General features: G+C 38.8%; 1 protein-coding gene across 3 annotated transcripts in view; it reads right to left on the bottom strand.

The window, feature by feature from the left end:
• SLC23A2 (solute carrier family 23 member 2) overlaps positions 1 to 27,723 on the bottom strand; it is a 56,249-nt gene that overhangs the window by 9,740 nt on the left and 18,786 nt on the right. For all 3 annotated transcript variants that reach the window (XR_005554402.1, XM_039324170.1, XM_039324171.1), the window contains exons 2-12: positions 24,868 to 25,121; positions 23,369 to 23,467; positions 18,962 to 19,078; positions 17,324 to 17,481; positions 13,648 to 13,736; positions 8,939 to 9,009; positions 7,533 to 7,714; positions 6,029 to 6,149; positions 4,998 to 5,154; positions 2,769 to 2,916; positions 1,772 to 1,877 (exon numbers count right to left, since the gene is read on the bottom strand). Coding sequence is in view for 2 of the 3 variants with exons in the window: in XM_039324170.1 (XP_039180104.1) it covers positions 1,772 to 1,877; positions 2,769 to 2,916; positions 4,998 to 5,154; positions 6,029 to 6,149; positions 7,533 to 7,714; positions 8,939 to 9,009; positions 13,648 to 13,736; positions 17,324 to 17,481; positions 18,962 to 19,078; positions 23,369 to 23,467; positions 24,868 to 24,972 (1,353 nt within the window). In the remaining variant the exon portion in view is untranslated. The remainder of the gene's footprint in view (positions 1 to 1,771; positions 1,878 to 2,768; positions 2,917 to 4,997; positions 5,155 to 6,028; positions 6,150 to 7,532; positions 7,715 to 8,938; positions 9,010 to 13,647; positions 13,737 to 17,323; positions 17,482 to 18,961; positions 19,079 to 23,368; positions 23,468 to 24,867; positions 25,122 to 27,723) is intronic.

Here is a 27,723-nt window from a genome sequence, read left to right as displayed (position 1 = left end):
TATTTTTTTTTAAACCTGGAACTTACAGATTTGCTACTTAATTTTACTACAGACGCTCGAATAAAACTTGTACACTATTAGAAAGCTACTGGAACACCTAAACCCTCAGGGAAAATATTTTATTAAAGATACTGAGCACTCCAATTAGTTTATACCAAAGTAAAGTTTGTTTTAAACTTTTGGGGTCCTTGTTTCAGAATAGGAAGTATCAAAAATATATTTTCCACTATATAGCCCTGCTTGTGTGAAATATTTTGTTTCGTTTTAAAATACAAGAGAAAATTATATAAACTATGGTTACAAATTAAACACCTTATGCAGTTGCAAAATAGAACTGTGCAGCAAATATTGGCTTACATTTGATCAAATCTTAGCATTATTTACTCTTATGAATATATTAATGTGGCAAACCAGATGTTACTAACAAATCTTTCTTTAGGGCTATAATCTGCTTCATGCAAGAACTACAAAATATACAAGCTTTATCAAGTCTTCAGTTTGCCAAGAAGGCAACTCAAAAAGAGACGTGTAGCACAGTACTGATGCAACAACGGCTTAATCAACTCCATTCCCTTCCGAGTTTGATTGATAGGACACCAATTAAAAAGTAGTCCAATTATTTTCTGAGTTCTCTTTTAGTGGCTGGATTAGGCCAAGGAAGAACAACAAGAATAGAATGCAGTTTTCTTACACAAATACATTGCTTAAGCCACAATGTGATCTGCTTATTTGGGGCTATCAACAATTAATATTTTTGACCTACCTATATGATGCTATATGTCTACCCGTTGACATAGTAACACAATATCAAATACAAATGCTTCTCTGAATGCAATCCAAACTATGCTTTTTCTCTCTCAAAGAAATGCATCCAGTAGGTGGCAACCTTTGAACCTGGACTTCAAAAGCAAAACCTCACCAAGGGAGGGGGAAGGAGTAGTTACAGGCTAACCTATGTCCTAGTAGACCTAATCATGAGTAAAATGGACTTAGAACTGTATGAGCTACAATTTAAAGCACAAACCCCTGTCTTACCTGCATTCAGTCTACTTCTCAATGGCTTTTTTTCAAGTAAAAGTAAGCCTTCCTATTATGAAAGGTTGCAGGACTGCAGAGTAAAATATAGTCAGATAGATGACTTTGACTTCTCCACCTGTGGGATCTGTTGTACTCTGAATTAGGCAGGCCTTATATAGAATCAAGGCAGCGCCAGGGTTCAAGACACATGTCTGCCACATGGGGTCTGGTTTGGCTCAATGGTTTTTTGGAGTGTCACTGGCTCTTTTTTTTTTTGCTTTGTCTGAACAAGGGTTCTGAAAATTCATTACATAATTAAATTTCATTTAACAAGGTATTAATTAACTACTTTCCTTCATAATAACCATTCCATTTCATGTCACTTGGGCTCAAGCAGTTTATCAATCTTCCTTTATTCCAATGTATGCTCAGAATTGATGAAGCCACTTCTTGTTGTTTTTACCAAATTTTCCGTAGGTTAATATTCCAAAGGAATCTAATCAACAATGAAGGATCTTAAAGTATGCAAGCCCAGCCCTGCATTCCGAGTCTACGCTGAAAACAAAAATCACACTCATTCAACTGTGCGCCTGAGCCAATGCTTCTCAATCTGAAGGACCCTTAGGCTAAAAACACACACTGCAGCAGAGTGTTGCATGACTTCAGCCAACTTTGGGGGCTTATGCGAACAGTTTATATTGTCAAGAATACTGATAAGCCAATGAAATTTGCTTGCTAAATTCATGTAAAATACCTTTGTAATTCCCAAAACTCCAATGTTAGGACTAGAAGAAGTGGATCCATTTCCAGTGCCAAACACTCCATCTAACACACAGGAAAGGCCTTCTATGAAAATGCCCCTGAGCCAGAAAGAAAAATATTGAGATAAAGAAATAACATAGAACATAACATAATAAGGTTGGAAGGGATCTTGGACATATCTCACTTTAAAACAAATTAAACCCAAGGGGAAAGAATTACAATATTCTGTAAAGAATTGGATGCAGTTATTAAAGTAATGAGATCAACTGCTCAAACAGTAATATATGTGTGCATTCATAATGCAAGTTAACAGCACTGAGCATAATAATTTTTTAATTGAAACCAGTATCTTGCTGACTTTGGCATTCTAAATGTTTGTGTTTTGTAAAGAGAGCTTTTAGAGACAGGCAACATAAACTCTTGCCCCTGGATCCAAGAGTTTATGTTGGCGATGGTGGGGAACAAGGCAGGTCACCCGCGGTGACGGTTCAGAGCCGTAGTTACAGGAATTGTGGAAAACATCAAGGGTCATTTTGTCATATCTGGTAGATTTGTAAAAAAAACCAGAAAATTTAGGGTTCAAGTACATATCATAAGATAAAGATTTTTAGACCAATATATAACTGAAACCAGAGATTTTCTTGCTGGGACGAATGGACAAACAATTAGAAAAGACTTAAGGAGGGTTGCTTTTGTATATGGTAACTGCTGCAAAATTACTGCCTGAAATAATTCTAAAACAAAGATTTAAAAAAAGATTTGAAATGATTTCTGAATGTCCACATCACTGACTGATGCTGCCAATTTCAATGTCCATGCACTTACTGTATGTCAATTTATCTTTAATCAGAAAATGAGTTTGATCTTGGCACTGGAATAATATTGGAACCTTCAAAGAAAATCAGCATTTAATTCTGCTTTGACTCCAGCAGAGTGTGAAAAAAATAGAAGAATACGTTGATTCCAGACAGCCACCCCCGGAGGCTCACCTGTTTATTGCATGGATGGGTGGTGGAGGAGCACAAGATAGCCTTGCACAGGCGTAATAATCACCAATGGATTCAATAATACTAGCAACTACAGCACTGAGCATCCCAATCACACCAGCAGCTGAAACAGTCGGCAATCCCCACTGAACTGTAAATACAAAAACACTCAATTTTATATTGATGTAGGGTCAATCCAATGATGATCTTCTGGGCTAACTGATTGTGGTCTAATTATCTGGCATCCTGACATTTTTCCAGCATCTGTGGCTGTCATCTTCAGAGACAAGGCAATCTGCTCTGCACTCACAGGCAACTGAGCAGGAACTGATAGCACTCTTATGCTTGTAACCGAACTAATCTCTCATTAGACCATGCCAATGAAATTCTGAAAAGATGGATTATAATTGGTTCTTTATCCTGGAGAATTTGTAATTGGTCTGGTCTGAAGAAATTCCAAAGGAGTTTGTGTTTGATTAGTCCAGTGCTTCTCAAATAGTGGGGCGCGCCCCCCAGGGGGGGCGCAAGGCTCCGTAAAGGGGGGCTCGTTTGACCTCGGCAAATACTGTCATATTGGATTTCTAGATCGGATCATCCGACTCACTTGCAAGCGGCAGCCCGACGCGGAGGACAACATGACCGCCAACGCACGTGACACATGCAAAGGACCCGATTGGATAGACATGATGCTCTATCCTGGATTGGTCAAACCTGCCCGTGTGACTTTTAGACCCGGAAATTGGTCCTCTGTACAGAAAAAAAATTTTTACAGTCGCGCGGGGGGCGCGAAATGTTTTCTTCTTCCTAGGGGGGCATGACAGAAAATAATTGAGAAGCTCTGGATTAGTCTGTCTGTGTAACACCTATTTTAGATTCCACGTGGGGTTTATTAATTTATTTTGGTGTGATGTAAAGCTAAAAACCTGGTTTTGTTTATCTGCAGATTCACTTCTTGTCAAATTCTTGGGACTTTTATAAATCTCAAAAGCTTCTCTATGTACTTGTGCATGATGATTTGACATGATTGCTAGAACTTGTAGGTCTTTCCATTTAAAATTGTGCTTCTGATATTATAGCTGCTTGTGTTCAGCTATTGCTGATATTTCATGATATCCTAGTCAAAAGGATCTTTTATGTTATTTTAGCTGGGCATCAATACTCTATTTTATAGTTCCAATATATACCTGTCCACAACTACAAAGTATGCCATAAACTGATGATGAAAATGGATTTCTGCAAATAGGTGATCAAATCATTTCTTGAATTTGGGTCTGAAGGTTTACAAAGCTTGTTTTCCATCTTTACATCACAGCCCTTAATTCACCAATCCCATGAAGAAACCACAGTAAGCTGATTCGAAGACAGAACAATCAAATGCAGTTCCTTTCAAACTTCTTCCAATCAGACCAATTACAAATTAACCTGGATAAATCAGAAAGCCTATCAGAAATTGGCTTTTCAGGAATTTCATTGGCACGGTCCAATGAGAAATTCTGTTACAAACACAAGAGTACTATCCATTCCTGTTCAGTAGCCTGTCAGCTGCACAGCAAATAGTATGCTTGTGAAGATGCCAGCCACGGATGCTGGTGAGCCATCAGGATTGCAGACAATTAGAACATGATCTATTAGACTGGAAGTTCATCATCATTACATACAGATTTCCTCATTCTTTTAAAAGCAAAGCACTTTCAAAATGTAAAATACTTCCCTACATGACAGGACAGGTAATTTCTGTAATCTAGGGACAAGGTAGTTACAGTTATTCACCATACTGGGGATCAAAAATGTACTTTGCTACAGAAGTGATTATTCCTAGATAGTTAATCTCTACAATAAACTGGTGCCTTCTGATTAGAAAGACTTTTTATGAACAAATATGGGCATATATGGGCACTAATCAGTATACAGTAGTACAAATAAAGGCTAAGGTGCTTGACTTGCACCATGGAAGTTCTGAGAGACTATCCAGTCAAAGAAAAGTTTAGATGTAAACGAAACAAATATATATTCAAAAATATTTGATTATGCTCTTTCCTCATGAATGGAACTGGATAAGTCAGAGCTTATCAGCGTTTGTATAGTCTCAGAGTTTACAATTATACAAATACTTGTAAAACAAAAATGAACTATCAGACCAGGGCCGGTTCATCTAAATTGGCATCTTCAGATTCACAGGCAAAAAGCAAAATATTCAGGGAGATTCCTCCTCCTGAGGAATCCATCACTTACAGGGATATGGAATCTTGAACCATGGAGCTACTAGGAGAACCCCTTGCCTGGCATCCGTGCGAGCGTAGAATCCATACTTAGTGTTATCAGGCGGAAACACGTCTGTCACAGTAAAGATGAAACACAGCAGCCAAGAAACCAGAATAGCTAGAATGATCTGCAAGGGGGACAGGAAGGCACTTAAAAGAAGATAGCGAGCAACGAGAGCCCGTTTGGGCTAATGGTGAAGACACCAGGCTACAAAGCAGGAGACGCGAGTTCCAGTCCTGCATTGTTCATGAAAGCCAGCTGGGTGACCTTGGGCCACTCCTCTTCTCTCAGCCCATTATACCTCACAGGGTTCTTGTTGTGGGGAAAGCTGAATATGTTCACTGCCTTGAGTTATTTGTAAAAGTAATAAAGGCGGGATACAAATAAACAAAATAAAAATGAAGACATGGTTTGACGACAGAGGTTTTTATACTTAACACAGCACAATTATTTTCAGATTAAAAGAAAAACTTGAAGCATTTTGTTAAGTATTGCACTTTAAATGGGTCTTCCATACAATTTCCCAAACTGGGAAAATTTCCAAGTAAGTACTTAAGGGATTGCTAGTCATATTACACATGGTGCACCCTGATCAGAAAAAAAAAGTCAGTTATCTCCGACTGCAAATGAGAAGCAATTTTTTTAAAAAATATGCTAGAGCTTAATCAACAGATGCGCTGAATCCTTACCAAAGATTTCAAAGAAAGAATAGTGGGACCACACATCGAAAATCCACTGAATTTAACATTATCTATTACTCTTGCCAAGGAAAAACTCATGGTGTTTCCAGATTACAGATATCCCATTACAGATATCCCGGCAGTTTGACACCTCTGGGTTAGATTCTTTCTCAAAGCTTACCTTAGCAACGACTTTGTTATATAATTATAATGAAATTACAAATTACCTCTTCTTCTGCATTTGAAAACAACACACACACACACACACACAAACACACGGAAGCTTCTATGCTGATAATAATCAATATACAGATTACTTACAGGAAACATTTTAAAAAGCTGCAAACGATATGCAGTCCATCCTTTTTTGGACTTGTAAATGGGTAATGGGAATTTGACATTTCGGGCATACTGAGAAAACAACAGCACTAAGAAAATAGTCCTGAAAAGATGAAGAAGAATTACGATTAGTCCATCAGCATCTTCACAGGTATAACAGATAAAAATCAATGAAACAAATGTGAAATAAATTCCTCTCCACCTCGATAGGACTGCAAAGGACGTATTTTTTTCCACTGTGTTTTCTTTGCAGAGTAATTTATTCAAGGTTTGAGGCAAAGGATAGCAGGGCTGGGTCCCTATTTCATCTGTTATGTTTATAATGTGTTTTAATCTGTTTCAAGGTTTTGTTACTTGTTTTGACTCTTGAAAAGGTTCAGTAAATCAAGTAAACTAAATATATTGGCGGCTCAGTATGACCTCTGTAGTCAATACAAAGAAAGTATTTTATCTACTATTCACCATCATTTACTGTGATGCATTTTAATTATAATGTTTAACCAAACACTAATTTGATTCATTCAAATGCTCCTGCACCATTAACAGCCTTTCCCAAATCTAGGTTGATTCTGTGATTTCTTTCTTGAAAGGATTTCATAATGTGCATTTAGCTAAAGGAATCATTCAAGTAAAAATAGTTATATCAGGGACACAGAGTTCCATAACAGTAACCCTGATGGCAAATAAGGCTGCCTCAAACCTATTTGCCTCAAGCAAATAAGGCTTGCCTCCAGAAATGGTTGATACTCCATCACTGGAGATTTCCAGAAGAGAAAGGACAACCATTTGTCTGCTATGGCATGGGGTCTCCTGCTTGAGCAGGGGATTGGAATTAAAAGAATTCCAAGGTCCCTTTCAACTCTATTGTTCTATGTTCTACAGCTAAGTGTTTTCCTCTGCTGCAAAAGGGATTGTAGCCACCTAAGCAATCACCAGATTAGGTTCTGCTATTACATATTCTTACGCATGACTGGTAGCACAATTACCAGGAGGAGCTATAGAAAGTGTGTATTGTTGAATTAGCGCCAACCCTACTGCGCACCAAGTGACATTTGGAATGCACGGTGCCTTTGAATCCCATAAAGAGGAGAGCACAAATATTAAATGTAATTGATCCTTATGGAACACTTATCCTAAGATAACTTTAGCAGCCAAGATCCTGGTTCTCCTTTCTGGATTTTAAATACTGCATTTTGCTGGGACCTCTGCGGGCCAGTAACCTGGATGGCATTGTTTCCTTTTACCATCTTTCAATTTGCATCCTTACCTCTTCTGTTATTGCTATGTAATTTTTCTCTCCAAAAGCGATTTAAAAATGGAGTATTGGCATCATACCAAGGATGGCCTATTTACAAGATACACTGTTTTTGGAGAGTGGCCTAAGTGGGCAAAAGGCCACCTTCCACAGTGATACTGACATTCTCCTGCTCAGGTTATCAAGTGACACCTGTACAATATTGACAGCTGGATGACCAAGCATACTTACAGCATGGCTATGCCCCAGTGTTTGCCTGCTCTCTCCCCTGCAGCCTGGAACCCAGAGAGCCCAATGAGAGCTACCGTGGGTGTAATAGTCAGAGGGCCAATGTATCGCAAGAGTGCTCCGGGCAGGCCCAGGAATCCAATCACCACTTCTATCAAAGAAGACATGATAATAGCACCTTGGATCTGAACACAGAGAAAAGAGAGAAGCCTTAATTAGATTCCTCCCCTTCTTTCCAGTTGTTTCTTTCTTTTTTTTTTTTTTTTTTACAGAGAAGGTTTTATATTTCTGCAGAGATTTTGGAATCGGGTCATGAACTGCAAGTCAAAAAATCAAGTGACTAGGCAGAACTGGGCAATGGCATGTGTTATGCAAGAGAGTGCTTAAGCAGCAAGTTTTCCAGACTCAAGAATATCTGAAGTTCAGAGGTGCATGCTATGTTATCACCAGAAGATGATTCAACTGAAGGACTACTAACCTCCTCCACTCCTTACTGCTTAAGCACAAAGCTTAGGTTGTAACACACAACGGGGTCATTAGACCAATCCGGCAGTTGTGTTAATAGCACATCACACGGTCATACAGGAAGACCTGGGTTCCAAGCTAACCTTTCAAGTTCTCAGATCGAACCGGCAGGGGCTGGTGATGCCGCGAAGGTGATGCTCTTAGCTCCTAGGGGCAGAGTGTATGATGCATTTGGTCACACGTGCTCTTTAGAAGCTGGCATAGAGCAGCGCAGTGGTCTCAGGAGACTGCCAGCCCCCTTGGCTGCAGGCCTCTTGGCAGGATGGAGCTATGGTTTGAAGATGGGGAAGAGAGAGGGGATGTTTTAAATTGAGGAACAACTGGCAGCCCAAAACAATGGGATGGGTGAAAAGTTCCATGTCATAGGTGTGTACTGGATCTATATTTTATTATTATTAATTGTTCTAGATTCATAAGGACCAAGAACACCTAAAATATTGGGAGTCAGGTGGGAAAGAGAAATAGAGCAGCAAGACCAATAAATAATCTGCAGAAAGCAAGGCAGTGCTTCTAACTCGGCGTGGCTTTCTGGAGCAAAAATACAGTTAAGGCAGTGTAGATTATTCTCTCTATAAGCCTTTGACTGTACTGCTACATAGAGTGAGACCCAGCAGCCTCTTAACAGTTATTCCGTTATTGCACATATTACTGATGAGAAGCACTTGCATGCCATGAAACAGAGAATAATCACTACTTAGCACGAAGAGCATATCCTCAGCAATCACGGATTGGATCTCATGCAGTTGGAAACTTTGCAATCACAAAGAAAAGGACAGGCAAGTTTAAACTCCGTACATGAAGAGATTTTAGGAAATCAGAGAGAGTCAGCCATCTGGAGAAGTGCCCAAGAGAGGACACGGTGCCGAATACATTATGCAAGTTACCTCTCGTATTCTGGGGTACCAGATATGTTCTGTGTGCAGCAGCTCCGAAGTTCCATTTGTAGCCATTACAGCTTGGAAGGTTAAAAAGAAATACCTCTCGTTATGGCAAAATAAACGGCTTTAATAAACACAAAAAGTTAGCTTCTTCTCCTACGTGACCCCCTACTGCCACTGATCATATATACATGGTATATTTTATATATAGAAAAATCCATTCTGCTAGCCAATTTAACCGCTTCCCCACAGCCACCGAAGGTCAAATATATATAAAAAAACCCTATGGAGATGGTGAGATGGTGGTAACTGAAGCTGTAGCACGTACTGATAAAATGTACTTTTTATAATAGTGTTAGGAACACATTTATTGTCTTGCTTATTCTTAGGTAAAGCAAAAGACCCCTATCTCTTCTTTAGTATTTTAAAATAGTAACTGTTACATGCAGATAAATAGCTTGTTGCTGCTCCCACATTACAATCACGAATAGTAAATCCGAACTAACTGGTAGCAAACCACATTGTGCCATGTTTAATGTTTTATGAATTGTCTTATGCAAGATTGTGAATTGCCCTTATTTTTTGTGAACTATAGAATATCACTTCCTGGTCTTGTTTGATCTTTTTAATCCCCTCTCTCCTGGGTTTTGACTAAAAGGTTAGTTGACCAAATTCTAATGAACGCAGGGAAATATATTTTGCGAGGGGCAGCAGAGGGGACAAAGGAGGCGCAAATTCAAAATGATGACCCCCCCCCCAGGAAGGTATTTCCTGCTTACTCAGGTTCTCATAGAAACCCCCCAATAAATGAGTTTGAGAAATCTATTCAGCCAGAGGAGACCTCTGCATTCCATGAGGTTAAGGAGAAAGATCAAGGATGAATTGAGGGCCTTTGCTTAGCCAGCTCTAAGTGCCTGACTTTTCCCTAACTTAATTTTCCTTCCACCAGTTGAGTTTGTCTCTTTGGCTACCTTCTTCTCAATGGATAGGTTCCTTCTAATCCATCACTCTAGGCTTTCTCGTAGTAAGTAAAAATGGTCCCAGAAGGCAGCATTTATAGCATTCACACATTGTGCTGCTACAACGGGCTGTTGTCCCAGAATGGGCAACCTCCAGTGAGCACAAAGAGGCAGAGATTCACTTGGATGATCCGGAGGATGATTTCACAGCACAGATGTGATTTGGGTGTGTTATGTCACAAAAATGTCGCTTCTTAATTTGGCTGGCTAGACTGTAATAACAGCTCCTGTCTGACGCCTCCTTTTTAGAGGATGGCTTCTAAGACGGAACAAGAGATCCCTTTATTAACAAAATGTTCTCTATTTACCCAATTAACTTCCACAAAGTTTCTAGCTTTTTCTGAAGGCAAAGAGCAATGTCACCCATCCTGATGTATTAAAATCTATAATCACATTATTTGACCTTGTACCGTACCCTGAATTTCTACATGGTGGGGAGGAAATCTATGTCTGAATCCAGAAAGCTTTACTGATGCAATTATAAGAAATACATATTTTAGGCATTTGGGCTATTCATCATACTAAGCACTATTTATTAAAGAAGTTGCAACCGGTCAGATTTATTATTTAACTATCATGTACTAATAGTTGGGGTTGCAAATACATCAAATGCCAAAACTAAATGGACTACATTATGACTTAACACAATATGTGAACGTGATCTGAATTTTTGACCTTAACTCTGAAAGTCTCTTTTTCTAGAAATTTGGAAACTCATGCATGTTCACAGCTACTCATTTGGAAAAGAGTCTGGAATACTGCCAAAATACTAGGGCCTATCTCAAATAAAATATGATTATGCCTATACATGCTGTTGCCTATTGGCAGCCTAACAAGATAACTGTGAAAATTAGTAACACATTTCTCTCTTATTTAATATTTGAAACCTGGTATTTCAAAAGCTGATATTCTAGATGCAAAATAAGATTTCTCTGGGAAATGAGGACCCAGATTGTTGGGGGCAATGTAAATATATATATACATTGCTTACTGGTGTACACCGCTTAGAGCAGCGGTTCTCAACGTTTGTGTGACGGCGACCCCCGTCACACAAACATTATGCGCATGCGCGGCGCGCATGGGGGTGGGGCCCCGCGCGGCGTGCATGCGCGGTGCCCCCCGCGCACGGCGCGCATGGGGGCGGGCCCCCGCACACGGCGTGCACGCGCGGCGCCACCCGCACGCGTAGCGCGCATGCGCGGCGGCGCCCCCGGAGGCACGGCGCCGCCCCCATGCGCAGCACGCATGCGCTGCGCCGCCCCCCGGAGGCGCGCCGCCGCCCCCATGCACGGCACGCATGCACGGCGCCGCCCCCCAGAGGCGCGCCGCCGCCCCACGCGCGGCGCGCATGCGTGGCGCCGCCCCCCGGAGGCGCGCCACCACCCCCATGCGCGGCACGCGTGCGCGGCACCGCCCCCCCGGAGGCACGGCGCGCCCCCGGAGGCGACAAAATGGCGGATCGCCGCGTTTGGCGACCCCACAAAAGAGGTCGATCGACCCCAAATGGGGTCACGACCCATAGGTTGAGAACCGCTGGCTTAGAGAGTGCTTGCACTTAAAGCGGTATATAAGTCTCATAAATAAATAAATAAATGTCTAGTTTGGGGGGAAAAATAAAGCGGAGAAGGGATACTGCACTTAATCCTAATAAGGATGAAATGGTGGAGGGAGTGGAAGTTGTAGAAATTTTGAAGGAGTGTGATTATGTCATACTAGAATCTGCCACGGGGAACTGAACGAAGTCCGACTAGTCCAGGGGTAGGTAACCTTGGCTGTTTTATGACTCGTGGACTTCAACTCCCAGAATTCCTGAGCCAGGTATGCTGGCTCAAGAATTCTGGGAGTTGAAGTCCACAAGTCATAAAAGAGCCGAGGTTGCCTACCCCTGGACTAGTGTTTTAGATTTTAAGAGAGCCAAATTCAACAAATTAAGAGAGATATTAGAAAGGATTCTACAGATGGAAATCCTAGAGGGGAAAACAGTTCAGGATGCTTGGAAAAATTCTGAAAAACGAAATACTAAAGGCCCAATCAAACACAATACTACAGAGGTAAAAAAAACAAAAGATACCACACGAGACCAGCATGTCAGAGATCTAGAAAAAAACTCAGGCTAGAAGACCTCCAAGGTGCCTTCCAGCTCTATGATGATATGATGCAAATTGACAACAATCACAGAGTTTTCAGAAGCCAATTACTTGGAGAATAAAAGGCAAACATTAACGGCATCATCGCTGCACATTTTTTTCACACAATCTTTCTTTGATATTTTTGGAAACCAGAAAATTGATCTGATTCCAAATTACTGTACTTCAAAGCAAAGCACCTACGGCATGATGCTTTGAGTCATTGGGATTGATCCATCTGACGTCTAATTAACAGATTACTTTTTCTTCATGCAAGCCAATTCCTTTTGGAATACCTCACTGCTATTTTATAATAAGTGCTTGTCATCCTCTGAAGGGCTTTTACTTCTATATTCTGCACTTAGGTTGCGGAAACAGTCCAACTAAACTGCTCTTAATATCATCAAAATCATCTGCCAAATTCCAATTACCTAAATGTGTGCAAGACTTATCTGGCAATAATTAATAGAAAACTAAATTTGAAAGTTTGAAAGCAAAATATATGGTCTAACTTTCAATTCTGGGAACTAATTCTATTTTATGACTACATTTGCATATAATGAAGCCCCTGTTTAATGCAACATTTTCCATGCTGGATTGTGGGCACTAATCCAGCACAGACAGGGGAATATTGATTCAGCTGAACTGCAGGGTGTTCACTCAGGACCTTTCATTCAGGCAGGTCTGTCAACAGTTAGACTGAAACTTGCCCAGGATATTTAAACTAGGCAAGCTAGTTCTAATTATGATTAAAAGCACACCATCTTAAATAATTGTTTATAAAACTTTCTTCACTAATTATTGTTCATTATACTTGATGCAATTTATTTACAGCTCACCCAGTGGGTGAAGCAATAATGCAAAATTAAGGGGTTTTTTTCCCCCTTTTCTTCTCCTAGTTTATAAAGGCTGGAGTGTATATATCCTATTTTATAGAATGCAATTTAGATCTCCTGTATTTTCCATTTCTGAATCCTTGACACTCAATGTGAACATTCAGCTAAATTCAGGAAGCTCTGAGGGCTCCAAAAATATATGTAGGTATTCCCAAACCCCTGTGAACTTTCTGTTCCTGCTGTTCCTCCTTAGCCAGGGGCACTGCTGGCTCAGGAATTCTGGGAGTTGAAGTCCACGAGTCATAAAAGAGCCAAGGTTGCCTACCCCTGTCCTTGGCTGTTTATCGTCTCTGAACTTGAAGGTGTTGCGAAACCATCCAGCAGCCTCAATAAGTAAATTGGCCAATGAGGTTCCCCCCACCCACCAACTTTCAGAAACTCCTCCCAAGAACAATTTCAATGAAATTCTTGTGGAAGAATGAGTGTTGCTTGTCCCTTGAGAAACCAAGAGAACTGCCCTGAAATTTGCACCAAAAAGCCATTTTTGTTCTGTCTTTCCTTCAGGGATCTTCTGGACCAGCTACAGAATTAGTAAACAATTCTGGAGGTTCTATAAAGGCAAGACGCCCTCAACACCATTATAAATCAGAGTCAGCCTAAAAAAAGTAGTTTTCCTCCGTTTCAGTTTTTGCCCTGAATGACCAAAGGCACAGAGGGAAAGGATGGTTGCTCACCTGTGTTATTACACTTCCATTTGTCCAGAGAGAGGATGGCTCTAGCGGGAGCCAAGAACGCAAAAGCACTGGCCTGAAACAAGGGTAACCTGAAAGAGGCAAACACCCTCATTTAAAACACTGCCACAGCATGCAAGAAGAGTCACCCGTTCAATGTTATTTTTACTAGTTATTTAAATTCATCTTTCCAAATCTAATTCATCTAAATTTATTATAGTGCCCAAGCAATATAAACAATGAAAAATTAAAGAGTTATTCTACGGTTGACCAAATCACAAAAACCAACAAAGAGAACAAGGAAAAGAGTTGACGTCAGGCTCTGTGTGGACTAATTTGATGGTTTTTGAAAAGTCATAAAGGCCTTTAGGAGAACAATCTCATCAATGAAACAGAGACCTCCCTCTTTATCTAAACCAGGGGGCTCCAAACTGGGCAACTTTAAGACTTGTTGACTTCAACTCCCAGAATTCCCCAGCTAGCATTGGGAGTTGAACAATTCTGGGAACTGTAGCCCACAAGTCTTAACGCTGCCAAGTCTGGAGACCCCTGATTTAAATGATAACAGTGAATGGGACAGACAGTAATAGTAATTTATTATAAATCACTCCAAGGGCATAAGCTAGTTCTTAGTTTTAATCTAGGGAATCCTAAATACCTTAGTCCTGGACAGTTTTGGGATTACCTTTTTTCCTGCATTCTTCCAGATAGTAAGGCTGTCTGGCTAACTCTGGTAAGGCAGAGAGCATAAACAGAAAGCAATGCTGGCCATAAATTTCCCTTAACTTCTCTGGCTTTTCTTATATTCACAGTCTTAAAATGACAAAACTCCATCTTACATGGATCCCTCCTTCCACAAGAATCCACAGAAACTGTCCCAACAGTGCACAACATAGAATCCTTTACTCCACTCTTTTCCTTTCTTCATGACTCAATCTGTTCTAGTATGGCAGATTAGAATCAAGGTTTATTGGCCAATAAAACATGCAAGCAGCAGAAATCAAAGGGTACAATTTTTTTCCTGTGTCCTTTCATTCCTTTTGGGGGAAAATTGGCAGCTCCTATAAGGTCACAGATCAAGATCTGTGGCACTGGAATGCCAAGGATACATCGCCATGTCGGGCAGCATAATTTTGTCTAGCATCAATACTACAGTCAAATTTTGTCTGGCTACAGTGAAAATGAGGCTACAGCTGACACACATTTTTCAGTTTTGTAGCCTAAATTTATTTTGTTCACTTTATCATTTGTTTATTTGATTATTTTGGATACAGCTGATCTTCTTTCATAATTACAACTGTTTTTTGGAGGGGCAAAATCATCTCACTTAACAGACAAGATGGGTGAGAGACATACATTTTTGACTTTCATATTAAAATGCTTTGCAAAGGCTCATAATAGTAAAAAGGTTTTAAAAGAAGGAGTGCATCCGGAATGATCAAATAATTAAATAACCATTGCGTAATCACAGGATCCTTACAAGCACATCTACAGAGAAAGAAAGACGAGTGTAAAGCTCTACTTTTTGCAAGGAAACTCTCCTTCTTGCACGATCACTCCCTAAACGATTGATTTCAGCCTGTTTCAAGCTTCACAACTTTAGGATGTGTGGGTTCAACCCCCAAAATTCTTCAGACAGCATGCTGAAAATATTTGCAAAATATTTGTAAAATCAGACTGTTCTTTCTTTTCCAAAATTATTCCAGAATGATATGCTTGATCCTTTATCAAACCAAACAGAATTTGCTTAACAAAACAATTCAAAAAGAAACCATCTAATTTCTACAACAGGTGTCCTCTTGTATACATTTCTGGTAATAAGGAGTAGAGAGGTAGGTGTTCACCAGAACCTGTATGGCTCTTTTTAGGAACAGAATGATGAACTAGGGAGAGCTTTGGTGACCCTTGGCACACCTTTCTTCTTTTAGTATGAGGAGACTGCTAGTTATCAGTAACAATACTTAACTGATAATGATTTAAAAAGCAAAAAGGATGCTCTCTTTTCTGGCTTCCATTTTCATGAAGACTTTATATATAGCACTTAGACTTATATACCGCTTCAGTGCTTCAGAGTCAGCATGTTGCTCCCCCAACAATCTGGGTCCTCACTGGGTCAATTCGTAACAACCTTTATTGGCTTTCTGGTTTTTGTACCATCACCTTGGTTGGTAAAAAGGACCAACTCAGAAATCTTAGGGGCAAGCAAAAGTACGCACTTCGTTTCTTTCACAAGATCCTGTTTTTCAGACTGCCTGTTCTAATCCAGGAAACTTAGAAAGATATTGAACAAATCCTGGAGGTTTTCTTTGGGCTGGTATCCTTCAATAATCTTCACTAGTTTATTTAAACCGGCCTGCCTTTTTTATCCTACTGAGTTATCATTCCCCACCCGATATTCTCTTTCGTAGGTAAATATACTCCATATTTTTTTGAAAGAAAGGCTTCAAAATAAAATCATATTTGGAGGGGCTAGACCTAAAGTAAAATATGACTGTGTTCATCCTTTTGTTATTTTTCCATGTTATTTTTTAATATTCTGCCTAGAATAAACATAATATAGATGTAGGTACTTAACATACTTTGGCCCTTGTACAAAGGTGAAAAGTGTTTTTTTTCCCCTACAATAACAGAATATTATAACTGAATGGAAAATTCTATGGTTTTAATACTAGAGAAAATCAAAAACTTATTTTGCTTTGATCATTAGTTTCCTAATATCAAGTTTATAATATACAGGTAGTCCTTGACTTACAACCATAACTGAGCCAGCAACTTTACTTGTAAGCCATGATGGTCTTTAAATGGATCATCATATGACTGCACCCAATTTTCCAACCTTTTTTGGAAGCTGTTGTTCAGTACACCCACTGTTCACTCTGAGGTGGCTTTTGCCAGAAGTAAGCGCCTGTACAGTAATGTATTGATCCTATTATCTGTGCTGAAAGAGTGCTTGGGCTGATCATTACATGGAAATGAAAGGTACCTGGAGCATAAAAGTGTCTTCAGTCTTTCTAATCTCTGCTGGAAGGATTTCAGGCTCCAGGGATAAGAAAAGTTTTCTGGCTGAGACTTTGGGGAGCAGCTGCTAATTAATTTAGGCACTAATTCAACTCACTTGTATAATTTAAGCAATGTTTTTCATTTTATTATCAGACTCAAATTTGACTGTTTTTAATTTTGCACATTATCTGCCTGTTTCCTGAACTGTTTAATTATTACTGAATTATTATGCTTTGAACAAATGCTAGTTGGCAAGTTGAAATTTTGAAATATAAATTAGACAATTTTTCTTTTAAATTTGTTTACATAAGCTAAATACTTCCATCACCACTCTGAAGGAGCTTTCTGAACATTCATTCCTCGCAGCTAGTCACAATCTGCCAGACAACATAGGCTTCAACTCCTATCATCTTTGCCAGCATATTATTATCTATTTTTTATGTTTATATCCATCCTTTCTATAGCAATTAAAGGACATTTACACAGACCTCTCCCTTATTTCAAACCTCATAACCACCCTAGGAATGGAGCCTCACAATTGAAAGATGACCTGAAACTGGTTCTCCCCAGGCAAAGTATTATGCCTTTAATCAAGACATAATGCTGTTCATCAGCATTAGTGCCCAGAGTTCATGGGAAAAGTTATATGCAGTTAACGCATCACCAAAGAGTAACTCACCTGCATCCAAACGTTGTTTGCAACAAAGTTGTGATTCCAACACAGAAAAATATGGTCCCGATCAACTGGCTGGTGGCCCACTGATCAAATCCAACACACATGGCCTCTGCTAGCAAGAAGGGCACTGCTATAGTGCCACTGAAACAGGTCAGGTAGTGCTGCAAAGAACAAAGGGTTATTTTTTAATTGTGTGTGTGTGTGCACCTGTGTAAATTGCTTTCCCTATGTTTGCAATACCACTACGATTAAACCAAGACAATTAATAATTCTGTATGGATAGTTTTATCCATTAGAAAATGACCATTATCTTAATAAAGAAACACACTTTGATGATCTCAGTTAAGGTTTTAGAAAATGGCAGTCCAAAATAAAAACTAGTGATATGCCATCAGGTTTCCTAATACTAACTAAATTCCATTGGGGAGAATCCGGCAGATGTTAGGGAGGAGACCACAACTCAGTTACGGATTCAGACTCTGTGCTGAAGAATCAACATCTCATACTTATTAAAATGATCTCAGACAGCAGAGTTTGAACAAACTCTTTGGTAGTCAAAAGTAAACAATTTAGATTGGGTGGATCAAAAGTGTTAACCTTTCTATGAAGCAGTTTCCAATCTGCATATTGATACTGCACGAAACATGAAAAGCCCCAATTTTATTCTCTTGAATTCTTCTCACCAGAAGAACCTATTCTCACATTCAGCAATTTTCTTAGTGTGGCAAACCAAAACCTTTAATCAAAGGCAACCTCTAGTTTGTACTGATAAGTGCTGAACAACCATCTCTGCTGGCTCCATTGCCACTGTCAAGCCAGGCTGCTAACTGCTGGACAGCTGAACAGTGCACTAAGCATCTTGGCTCACTCTGCACTCAATCGGCTTACAAAATTGCAGAAAATTTAACATCCACCAATGCAGGCTGGTATAAGCCAGTTCCAGCATATCACAGCATAACGTCTCACTAATTTCCAGAGTATAAGATCAGTAGGAAGCTGAGCTGTACAAGCCCACTAAAATGGAAAGATTTGTTAGAGGATTATTTATTTAACATGCTCACATATGACCCCTTCATTCTATTCAAGAACTGGGCAGGAGAATATTCTCATGGAATGTATCCATGCTTAAAGTCTCCCTTCCATCTAGTTGCTCTTCAGGGCATCCAGACACATCCCCTCCCTGCTAGAAGACAAGCATTCTGGCTGCAAAACTGTGAAGACTGCACAATTGGGTACCCCAGTGGAGTTCCCAAGTACAAAAAATGTAGGGGGTACAGTTTGCATTCCTAAATAATTTCAGAATTCAGGCCCTCTTGGAAATGTTTTTTGAAATAACCTGGTGTGCCTTCATATAGTGATGCAGAAATTATTTGTTCAAGAAGAAAATACTATGGCCAGAAACATCACCACCTCATTCTGATAGACCCCACACATTTCTGTTCAGAACAACAGAGAAGGAAACCAGGAATAAATTATCTATAGTTCTTTGCTGCCTGAATTACCCTGCCAAACACGAGTCCTGTGAAAGTGTCATTCCCATGAGGTCCCTGCTAAGTAATTCTAAAAACAATACTTTAAAATTAAATTCTGACTTAACTGCTCATTAGCATTTCAATGAAAAATATATTGGAACAATTGTACCTGTAACCCCAAGAATATGCAGAGATACCAGGGCGGAACATCCTCAATTGTGTAGATCATGTCTGTTCTTTGTGCGTCTGAGTTTCCACTGCTGTCAAGGGTTTCTGCCAGAGAACTCTGTCAACCATTAAATTAGCCACCATTTAATACAACAGTCTATTAATATGTTACTGGGATACGCCTGAGAAGTCCTGTGGCCTGCTGCAAAGCACTATCAGTTCACACAGCAAAAAAAAACAACCCTTTTATTTTTCTAGTAATCAGCCAAACTACATGGGCACCGTCTCTTTAACGTAACCAACCTCTGCCTTTACATATAAGCAAAGCATTATTCTGTTCCTATGATATAATCACCACACATCTTGTGCCAAAAAAAGATTGTCGTGCCCAACTGTTTACACAAAGAAATGTAGATGGTAGATTAGAAGTTAAGGGATATTTTCTGGAAAAAAAGAAAGATTACACTTGCATAAGAGATCCAGACTCCATGATTTATGACAATACTCTACTGTTTTCTAATAAGCTTTCATTTATTTCAATATATATGGCTTTGCTAGAAACATAACCCTAGGCGTGGAAGAGACCATTTAGTACTAATTCAACTCTGATCTTCATATAGATAGATAATGTGGAATATTACTAAAGTATGCTATCATACAGCCACATTCTCTTCTCAGGACCAGACACAACCACTTTCCTTAAGCTCTCTGCATAGGACTAGAGTTCCCAATCCCCTGGACACTCTCTGAACCTCCTCCAATCTGTCTGAATCCTTAAGGGCCTCCAAATTGGACACAAATACTTCCCATAATTTACAACCTATAATTCTGTTGATGTAAGAAAAATGCCATGTGCCTCATGTCAATCACATCATGGCTGGAACAGATTCAGAGTTTAGGGAAGACAATGAGGTGTAAAGTATGATAAACACTTATATGGCAAATCTGAGTTTAGAGTTCTTTTTCAGGTTCTTTTAGGTCTCATAAATATTCAAAAGAATTATGACAAACAACTACACAGCAATCAAATATAATAAAACCGAGGATGAAGATTAAATTTGTGCGAGATCTGCTTTACACATACAGTTAACCCTCACTCAGCAACCACAGTTGGAAGCTGTAACTAAGTTGCTACACACTGAGTTAGTTAAGTGCAACTTCATATGACCACAACGACTTAAGACATCAGTTCCAGCTGCAGTTGTTAAATGAAGCAGTTGTTAAGTGGAAAGTTACAGGCTGGCATGGCCAATACTGACCGAAACGATCTGACTTGGTAGAGTACCTTCCCTTCACTTCTATAAAGGAAGACCCAAGGCATTGTTTTTCTGCAATTAGTTCCTGGGATTTTTCAAGTTCAAGGTTTACTAAGGCTTTAGATTGAAAGTAATAGTTTCCAAAAGCTACATGAGGTCAAATTAAATATATGAGGAACAATGTTGAAGATAAATAAGCAGTGAATAGGAAAGGTCAGCAAGGAAGACACACAATTCTTTGTCCAAAAGTGGAGAGTGGTTCACTCTTTAATAATGAAGTTATTAATCTCTAATGCAAGCAATTGATTACTTATCTAATGCAGTACACTTCTAAAGAGGAAAAGCAGATGGATAAAGAAAAAAGAGCAAAGAAAATAATATGAAGCTCACAAAATGAAAAAGCGTAAGCTTTGTGTGTTGCACGTTGAGATTTAAAGACCAAAATAAATATTCATTGCAAATCTCAAAAGGCCATTGCTTTGCATAGGCTATGGTGCCATTTTCATATAAATGGTTTAAAATTTTGTTATTTAAGGGCTGTGAAAATAGGAACACTTAACACCTTTTATTGGCAGTAGCCCTTGGGGGGAAAAGATTTGTTTAATTTAGCAGTTTCAGATTTTGCTGAAACTTTGGTTTATATAACAAAAGTGCTGACTTAATCCATACGATTGCAGAGTATCTTGTTTTCAAACGTGACTTCTTAAGCTCTAAACCATAGGTCCATATGATTTAAGCACATGCAGCTTCCTCCTCCTATTTCCTCATATGTATATGCTGCGTTCATTATCAAATGGATTAACAGAAAATCAAACAAAGGAGTAATTTTTATTTCACAAGAGAGCATGTTCTGAAGCTATCACTGTAGCTGAGGTCATTTCAGGCATCAGAACCCAACAGTAGTGCCATGGTATCAGTGGGTCCCACTCGGAAATAGCTGATGCCAATGGATTCCTACAGGAAACAGCTAAACTCAAACTTTAGATCTCTCACCTCCTCTGAAGACCATGTTTTCAAAAGAGTTAGGAGAATGTGTACAACAGAGCTTACAGAAAACCTACACTGCAAGGTGCAACTTTATCTGGGAGGAACTTGAGCCCAGGAAATAGCTGTATGTTTGGGTTTGACTCAATATGATACCAGGACACAGACACTGCACTTTGAAAAATCACGATTTAGGGCTTAATGATTGCATGAACATAGGCAATTGCATTCAAATAACAGTAAAGGAGATTCAGGTTAGATATTTGGAGACATTTCCTCATGGTAAGGACTGTCAAACTGTGGAATAGGCTGCCTCAAGAAATGGTATGTTCCTCTTCATCGAAAAAGTCATCTGCTAAAATGCTTTAGACATTCCTCCATCAAGCAGAGAGTTGGATTAGATGGCCTTTCTACTTGTTTTTATTCTTCTGCACTTTTGCTTTTTTTTTTCTTTCTTTTTTGCTTCTTTTGCACTTTGTTAGTTTTTGTTCTTTGTAAAAAAAATTATTTTTTAAAAAAATGGTGGCCAACCTATTCTGTCATATGGCAATGCATGAATTCAGTCACTACTTTGAGAAGTTCTGTTTAGCACCGTCCCTGCTCTCAAAGCTAAGATGATCAGGACTATGGTTGAAGACCGTGTGATCATGTGTGGAAAGTGGTAACTCTTCTACAAGATATTCTACCTGACTGAGGATCAAAAACACAAAGCAGAATTTGAAAAATGAATGGAGGTAAAGAACTAAACATACTTTGCCCTAATTCAAAAATAAATCCCAAAATCTCATTATTTTAAATGTAAACTTCCCCCCCCACCACTTGACCTTCTAATTTCAGCATTTGGATGTTTCCTAGAATATACAACTTGAAAATTTTCAATTACAACTTTGCACATTAAAGTTGTGCAATCCACTTGAAACTGAATTCTGTTGACACAAAACATCTGCCAATCTCATAGGAAGCAATCTGATCTTGAAAGTCAAATAATGATGACTCTTGAAATGTTACATGGCATCTTAGTCAGGATAATGGGTTAAGTGAGTCAAATTATACAAGTCAGGTGAACCCTTTGTAATTGTGAAAAGGATTTAAAATCCTAATCATATTTATCCTTTAAAAAATAAGGTATTGGGGGAGGGAGGAGCGCAGGGGAGAGATTTTTGAAGTCCCAGAAGACTTCCATGAAATTTAATTTTTTAACTTGTTTGCTTCCTACACTTTCCTGAAATATTCTAAACTTTGCAACATTCTAAATGTGGCAATATTGGATTTACCTTTTCAGAAGATTTAGGCTAGATCACACAGCTGCTTAGATCAGTGTTTCTCAATCCTGGCAGCTTTTAGTTGTGTGGACCCCAACTCCCAGAATTCCCCAGTCAGCCTTGCTGGCTGGGGAATTCTGGGAGTCGAAGTCCACACATCTTTAAGCTGCCAAGAATGAGAACCCCTGACTTTAAAGGTATTACAAGAGTCATGGCCTTGAAGCTTTTACAGAAGACAAGAATCTCTGTCATAAATACCAGAACTTAAGGGAGTAGACTGAAAAACCTTTGAAGGTTTTATAACCTCATGGAGGTGGAGATTACAGAATGTGAAGAATCCAACCAAGGGCACTGCTGGCATCCAATTTGCTACAGCAGAAACCACAACAATCTTGTGATTCATGACTACTGGGGCCCAAGGGCAGAAGCAGTCTTTGACTGCATTAGCTTCATCTGCTTGATAAAGTTTTTGTATGATAAGAGGACACCATTACTGGATATTTTCCCAGCAAACCAAGATATAACAAACATACATTTTACGATAAACAAGGCTGAATGAGTCAGCTTTGTTTTTCATTATTATCAGCCAAAAGGCTCTGATTCACTTCCTTCTGAAGTTTATCAGAGCCTGCAGTCTTATAGATTTTTTTTTCTTGCCCTGGTTGAGAAAAGATTGGGAGTGCCTTCATCTGTTTTCATCTATCTCCAAATCTAATTTTACTAAGCCATATAGCCTTAGAATAGTAATTTTGGCCCTCCTTTAATGATTCCATTCAACAGAAATCAGTTTGAACTGGTGAAGAACTCCATCGGGCTTTGTTCAGAGCCAAACTGAGCAAATGTACAAATGAATTATAACAGTTCATTTTTATCAAGATGTTAAATTTAATCAACTTTTTAAGGTACCTTTTCTGCAATTCCATTTTCTGTCGTATAGATTGCCATGAGTTCTGTGTCTTCTGTATCTTGATCGCCACTTGAAGTTGCTCCTCCACTTATTACAACCTAAGAAAAAATAATTATAATTATTAATTAATAGTAATACTCTAAAATAATTATAGAGAATATAAACTAAAATACAGAACATAAAGTACAGAAGATTTTTGACTTAGCTGACTAATTGGGGGTAAGAAGTATCAGTCAAAAATAAAAATCTGAAAATGTAAATTTCCCAAAATTAGAGAGAAACTGTCCAAACTTCTCTGTTATTTGGAGTGAAGAATTAAATCAGATTTTGTCTGTTGCATCCAAAGTTAACTGAATACGGATTAATAAAACCAAGATGTTTATTATTTTAAAAAATATTTTTAGAAAAACAATTGTATGTAACTACAATTATAATGTAGATTCTAAATTTGACAAATGAATAATTTCAATATAATGTGTAGTTTTGAAATTATATATAAAGTACTAAATAAGCAGATATGTATCTATACTAAACACAGATTCTTTTTATCATGAGCCTTTCACCCAAAGCACAGTATTTTTTATTGGATTACCTTACTTTTTATGTTATGCAAGTGTTTTATTTTTAATTCTTAAACATGATGCATAAATTTACACCTTTATATCCTTGCCATTTTTAGCTGCTCCATTCCCTAAAGCAATGGCTCCCAACCTTTTCTACACCCCGCACCCCTAGAATGCTTCTGATAGATTCTCGCACCCTTTAATGAATTATGCATATAAACTATAATTTTGAAACTTCTAAACCCAAGTTTTCGCACCCCCTGGAATATCATCTCGCACCCCTAGTTGGGAACCCCTGCCCTAAAGGATTTGAATAATGCATTTCTGTATCATTTTCATCTCTAGGATAATCTGTGGTAAGGCAACCAGTACTCAAATGACCTTCAATGAATTGCAGTCCTTCAAAGAAGCTTTGTAACATCCTTAGGAATAGCTGGAAGCAATCTTTTTAATCTCATCTAATGCATTCAGATAGATAAGACTGTAGTCACTTGAGCAATTAGCCAACCCTATTGCATCAGTTTTCTGAACAAAATAAGTCATTCATAAGCAGTTGTCAAATTAATTTTATAAGATTGGAATGGTTGTTTCTTTTAACTCCTCCTGCTCAAAAATACACTCAACTCTATCCTTCAATAGATCTGATTTACCCAGACAGCTTTTATAACACTGTCCTCCTTCAAAACTCCTTCAAAAGCTTTCAGAGGAAGCACCTGTCAGAAAGGGATTGTGACATCAGTGAAAAGCACATCACAAGACACTACTTATCTATGCTGATTTCAAAGTTCTGCCATGTAAAAATTTATTTCCATGACTCCCTTTTTGGAGAACTAGAGCGTAATCCAACATGACTTCTAAGGAAGACTACACAGATGAAATGCACCAGCCTCACAATACTACCAAAAGCAAATTAACATTTCTAAACATTAACTTACTGGCAACGTAAAAAAAGCAGTGTGCTTGGCTTCATCCTCATATCTGGCCTCTGCTGGGTTTCCAGTTTCTACAGATTTCGAAGTAGTGTTTTTGCCAATCCCCATGATTTTCCAAAATACTCAGAAAATTTAATTGGCGACTAAGTTACACGGACAGACGTTGAGTTTTCAGTATGAAGGAAAGCAGCAGAGAAGAGCCGTTATCGGAATACCTTAGCACTAGGTCCTGCACCCCATCTGTCTCTTTATGGTCCCTAGAAATGAAAAGATGAAATACAGTGAAAAGACATTTGCAAGCATTTTACAATCTTCACCAAGAGCCAGGTTCCTATAACTGATTATTTACATGACAAATGTCATACAATTATTAAGATTTCCTTCCGTAAGATAGTTAATGACAATTTCTTCCCAAATTATTTCGGCGATACCAACTGATTATATGCCATCAAGTTGTTTTCAATAGATACATATCTATATCTATCACAGAACAGATATCAATAAAAATCTAAAAATTAGAAGACATCTGGTAGCATCTTTTCAGACAAAAAAGACTTTCAGGAGCTTCAGTATGTTAACAGATTCCTCCTGAATTTTTAAATCAGAGGTCATCAAACATTTTGTGTAAAGGGACAGAGTTCATCCTTCCACCTCTGCTTCTGTAACAGTAGCTGGCTACTCCACAAGCCAAGGCCATCACTGCCTAAAATGCCCTCAGCTTGACTGAGGCTGGGCCTTGCGGTCTGTCGTTTGCCCTCTCCTACTTTCTCAGTTCACAGACTGTAGTTAATGGTTAGGAGGCAGGATTTGACTCATGGGGGCCACAGTTTGCCTAACCCTGAGATAGATTAACACAGCTCTTATCCTACAATGGATACAACAGAAATCTAAAGTCACTATTTAAAGCTGATCCGATCCAGTGTTTCCAATCAAAACAGAAGCAGACTCCAAAATATGACTGCAATTAATCCAAGGGTTAAAATTATGACAATTGTACCAAAAACATTATATTGTTTCAACTTAAAATTAGGACAGATAAAAATATATCAATTACTTTTAAAAAGGATCTAATTTTTGCAATAAATAAATAAATAACTACAAAAGACCAGATTTCAGTTGTTAAAATATTCGCGTCTATGGAGATTCTCAGTCATCTAGGTGTCATGGTTGTCTCAAAGGTGTTTTTTTCAAAAGACAGTTGGATTATGTTTTTTTCCTTAAGGAAGAAGATATTTGCTTCTCATCCAAGAAGCTTCATTGTTGAAGCTTCTCATGGTCAACTTGCCATGGCCAACTCACTGTGGGACAACTTGCCACAGCCAACTCACTGCGGGCCAAGTCACCATGGGACAAGAGTTACACTAATATCAAAGAAATCGTGGAATGGAATCATTAAAGGATGCAAAAGGAGGGACAGAATGAAACATGCATGACAACAATTAAAACAACTTTTTATTTTAAATAATTAAATTGAATTGTTAAATTGTCCCGTGACGAGTTGTCCCACGGTGAGTTGCTGCAGTGGGTTGTCCCATTCCAAAGGCAGAAAACTGAGAGAACAAAAGTGAGGGAAGGTTACTATGTTGTATGCTAGATCCCCATTAAAGCTAAACTTTACTGACAGCAAATATTAGTTCTGTCCAGCAGCCCATGTATATAAGGCAAGCTCTCTTTCCCTTCAGTTTCTTTCACAACTTTCTTTTTGTTACAGAAAGATGCTAACACTGGTCTTTGTAGGCTAAAGGACTTTCTTATCCAGATGCATAGGAGGAGCTCACAAAAAGCCATCACAACTGGAAATTGTGCATTACTCCGAGTTCAAGTTAATGAATTCTTAGTTTTCAGATTAATATGCAGTATGGAGAAAGCAGGAATTGTTGGGAATGAGAGAGTTCTGAGGATCAAATCAGAAACTAGAAGACTAGACTGAGCCCTACATATGCAATTTTACTATCCTTAAGGGTACATAAATATCTCCTGTCACAAAACAGCAGTTCAGTCAAGAATTGATTTCTCATCCTTTGGTTACAGAGACTTTGCCCTTTCTCCCAACTGAAGCAGCAAGTCATACCAAATCAGCCCCATGCTTCGTTTCCCTCTGTCGGGGGATAATGACTAATAAAAATCTATCGCTTGTTCTGAAATTCGATTAGAAAGACAGAGGAAGTGAAAGGAGCTAACAAAAGCAGGATAAGAAGTCAGAACAAACCACAAAGCCAAAAAGAGCAAGAAAAAGTGTTCCATTCAAAAGACACAATAAGGGTGATTTATTATAAAAGGCAATCCAGAGAATAAATCTGTTTATTGCAGAAACTGGAAAATTAGTCTATGGCACTTTCTGATACGTTTCTGACAGAAAAAGCAGTGAATAGCCCTGCACTCAGAAATAAATTCCTGGACATGCCTCACACAAATTCCTAAGCAAATGAAAAATGTACTTTCCCTTCTTTCAAAAAACTACCTAGAAAGATTGAGTAAAGGCGTATTTAAAATCAAGAAACAGGCAGATGCTCCTTCTATAATACAGTGCAGACTTGCATAAGTTTTGTTTTGCAAAGTCAAAGCAGCCTGTTATGGGAGTGCAAAGAGAAAAAAAAGGAATTCAAGTTTCTGCTTAGTCACAATGACAAAGTTCACACACTATTTTAAAGACTTTCACTAGTGAAACAACTGAATAAATCAATTGTTTAAGTTTACACAATACACCAGGCAGAAAGTAAACACATGGTGGCACAGAGAATGAGTGAGCCCCCCATATCTTGGGACTGTGCCAACTTTTGGAATCTTGGTGCCCCCACACCCACCCACACATACACAGAGACCTTTTTTTCCAAAGCCACAGGTTGAGTTCACATGGAA

Source organism: Crotalus tigris, unplaced genomic scaffold (assembly GCF_016545835.1).
Source record: "Crotalus tigris isolate CLP2741 ecotype Arizona unplaced genomic scaffold, ASM1654583v1 scf7180000024293.1627790, whole genome shotgun sequence".
Classification (NCBI taxonomy): domain Eukaryota; kingdom Metazoa; phylum Chordata; class Lepidosauria; order Squamata; family Viperidae; genus Crotalus; species Crotalus tigris.
The sequence above is the reverse complement of the archived record's forward strand: the minus strand, read 5'-3'. Positions and strand labels throughout refer to the sequence as shown.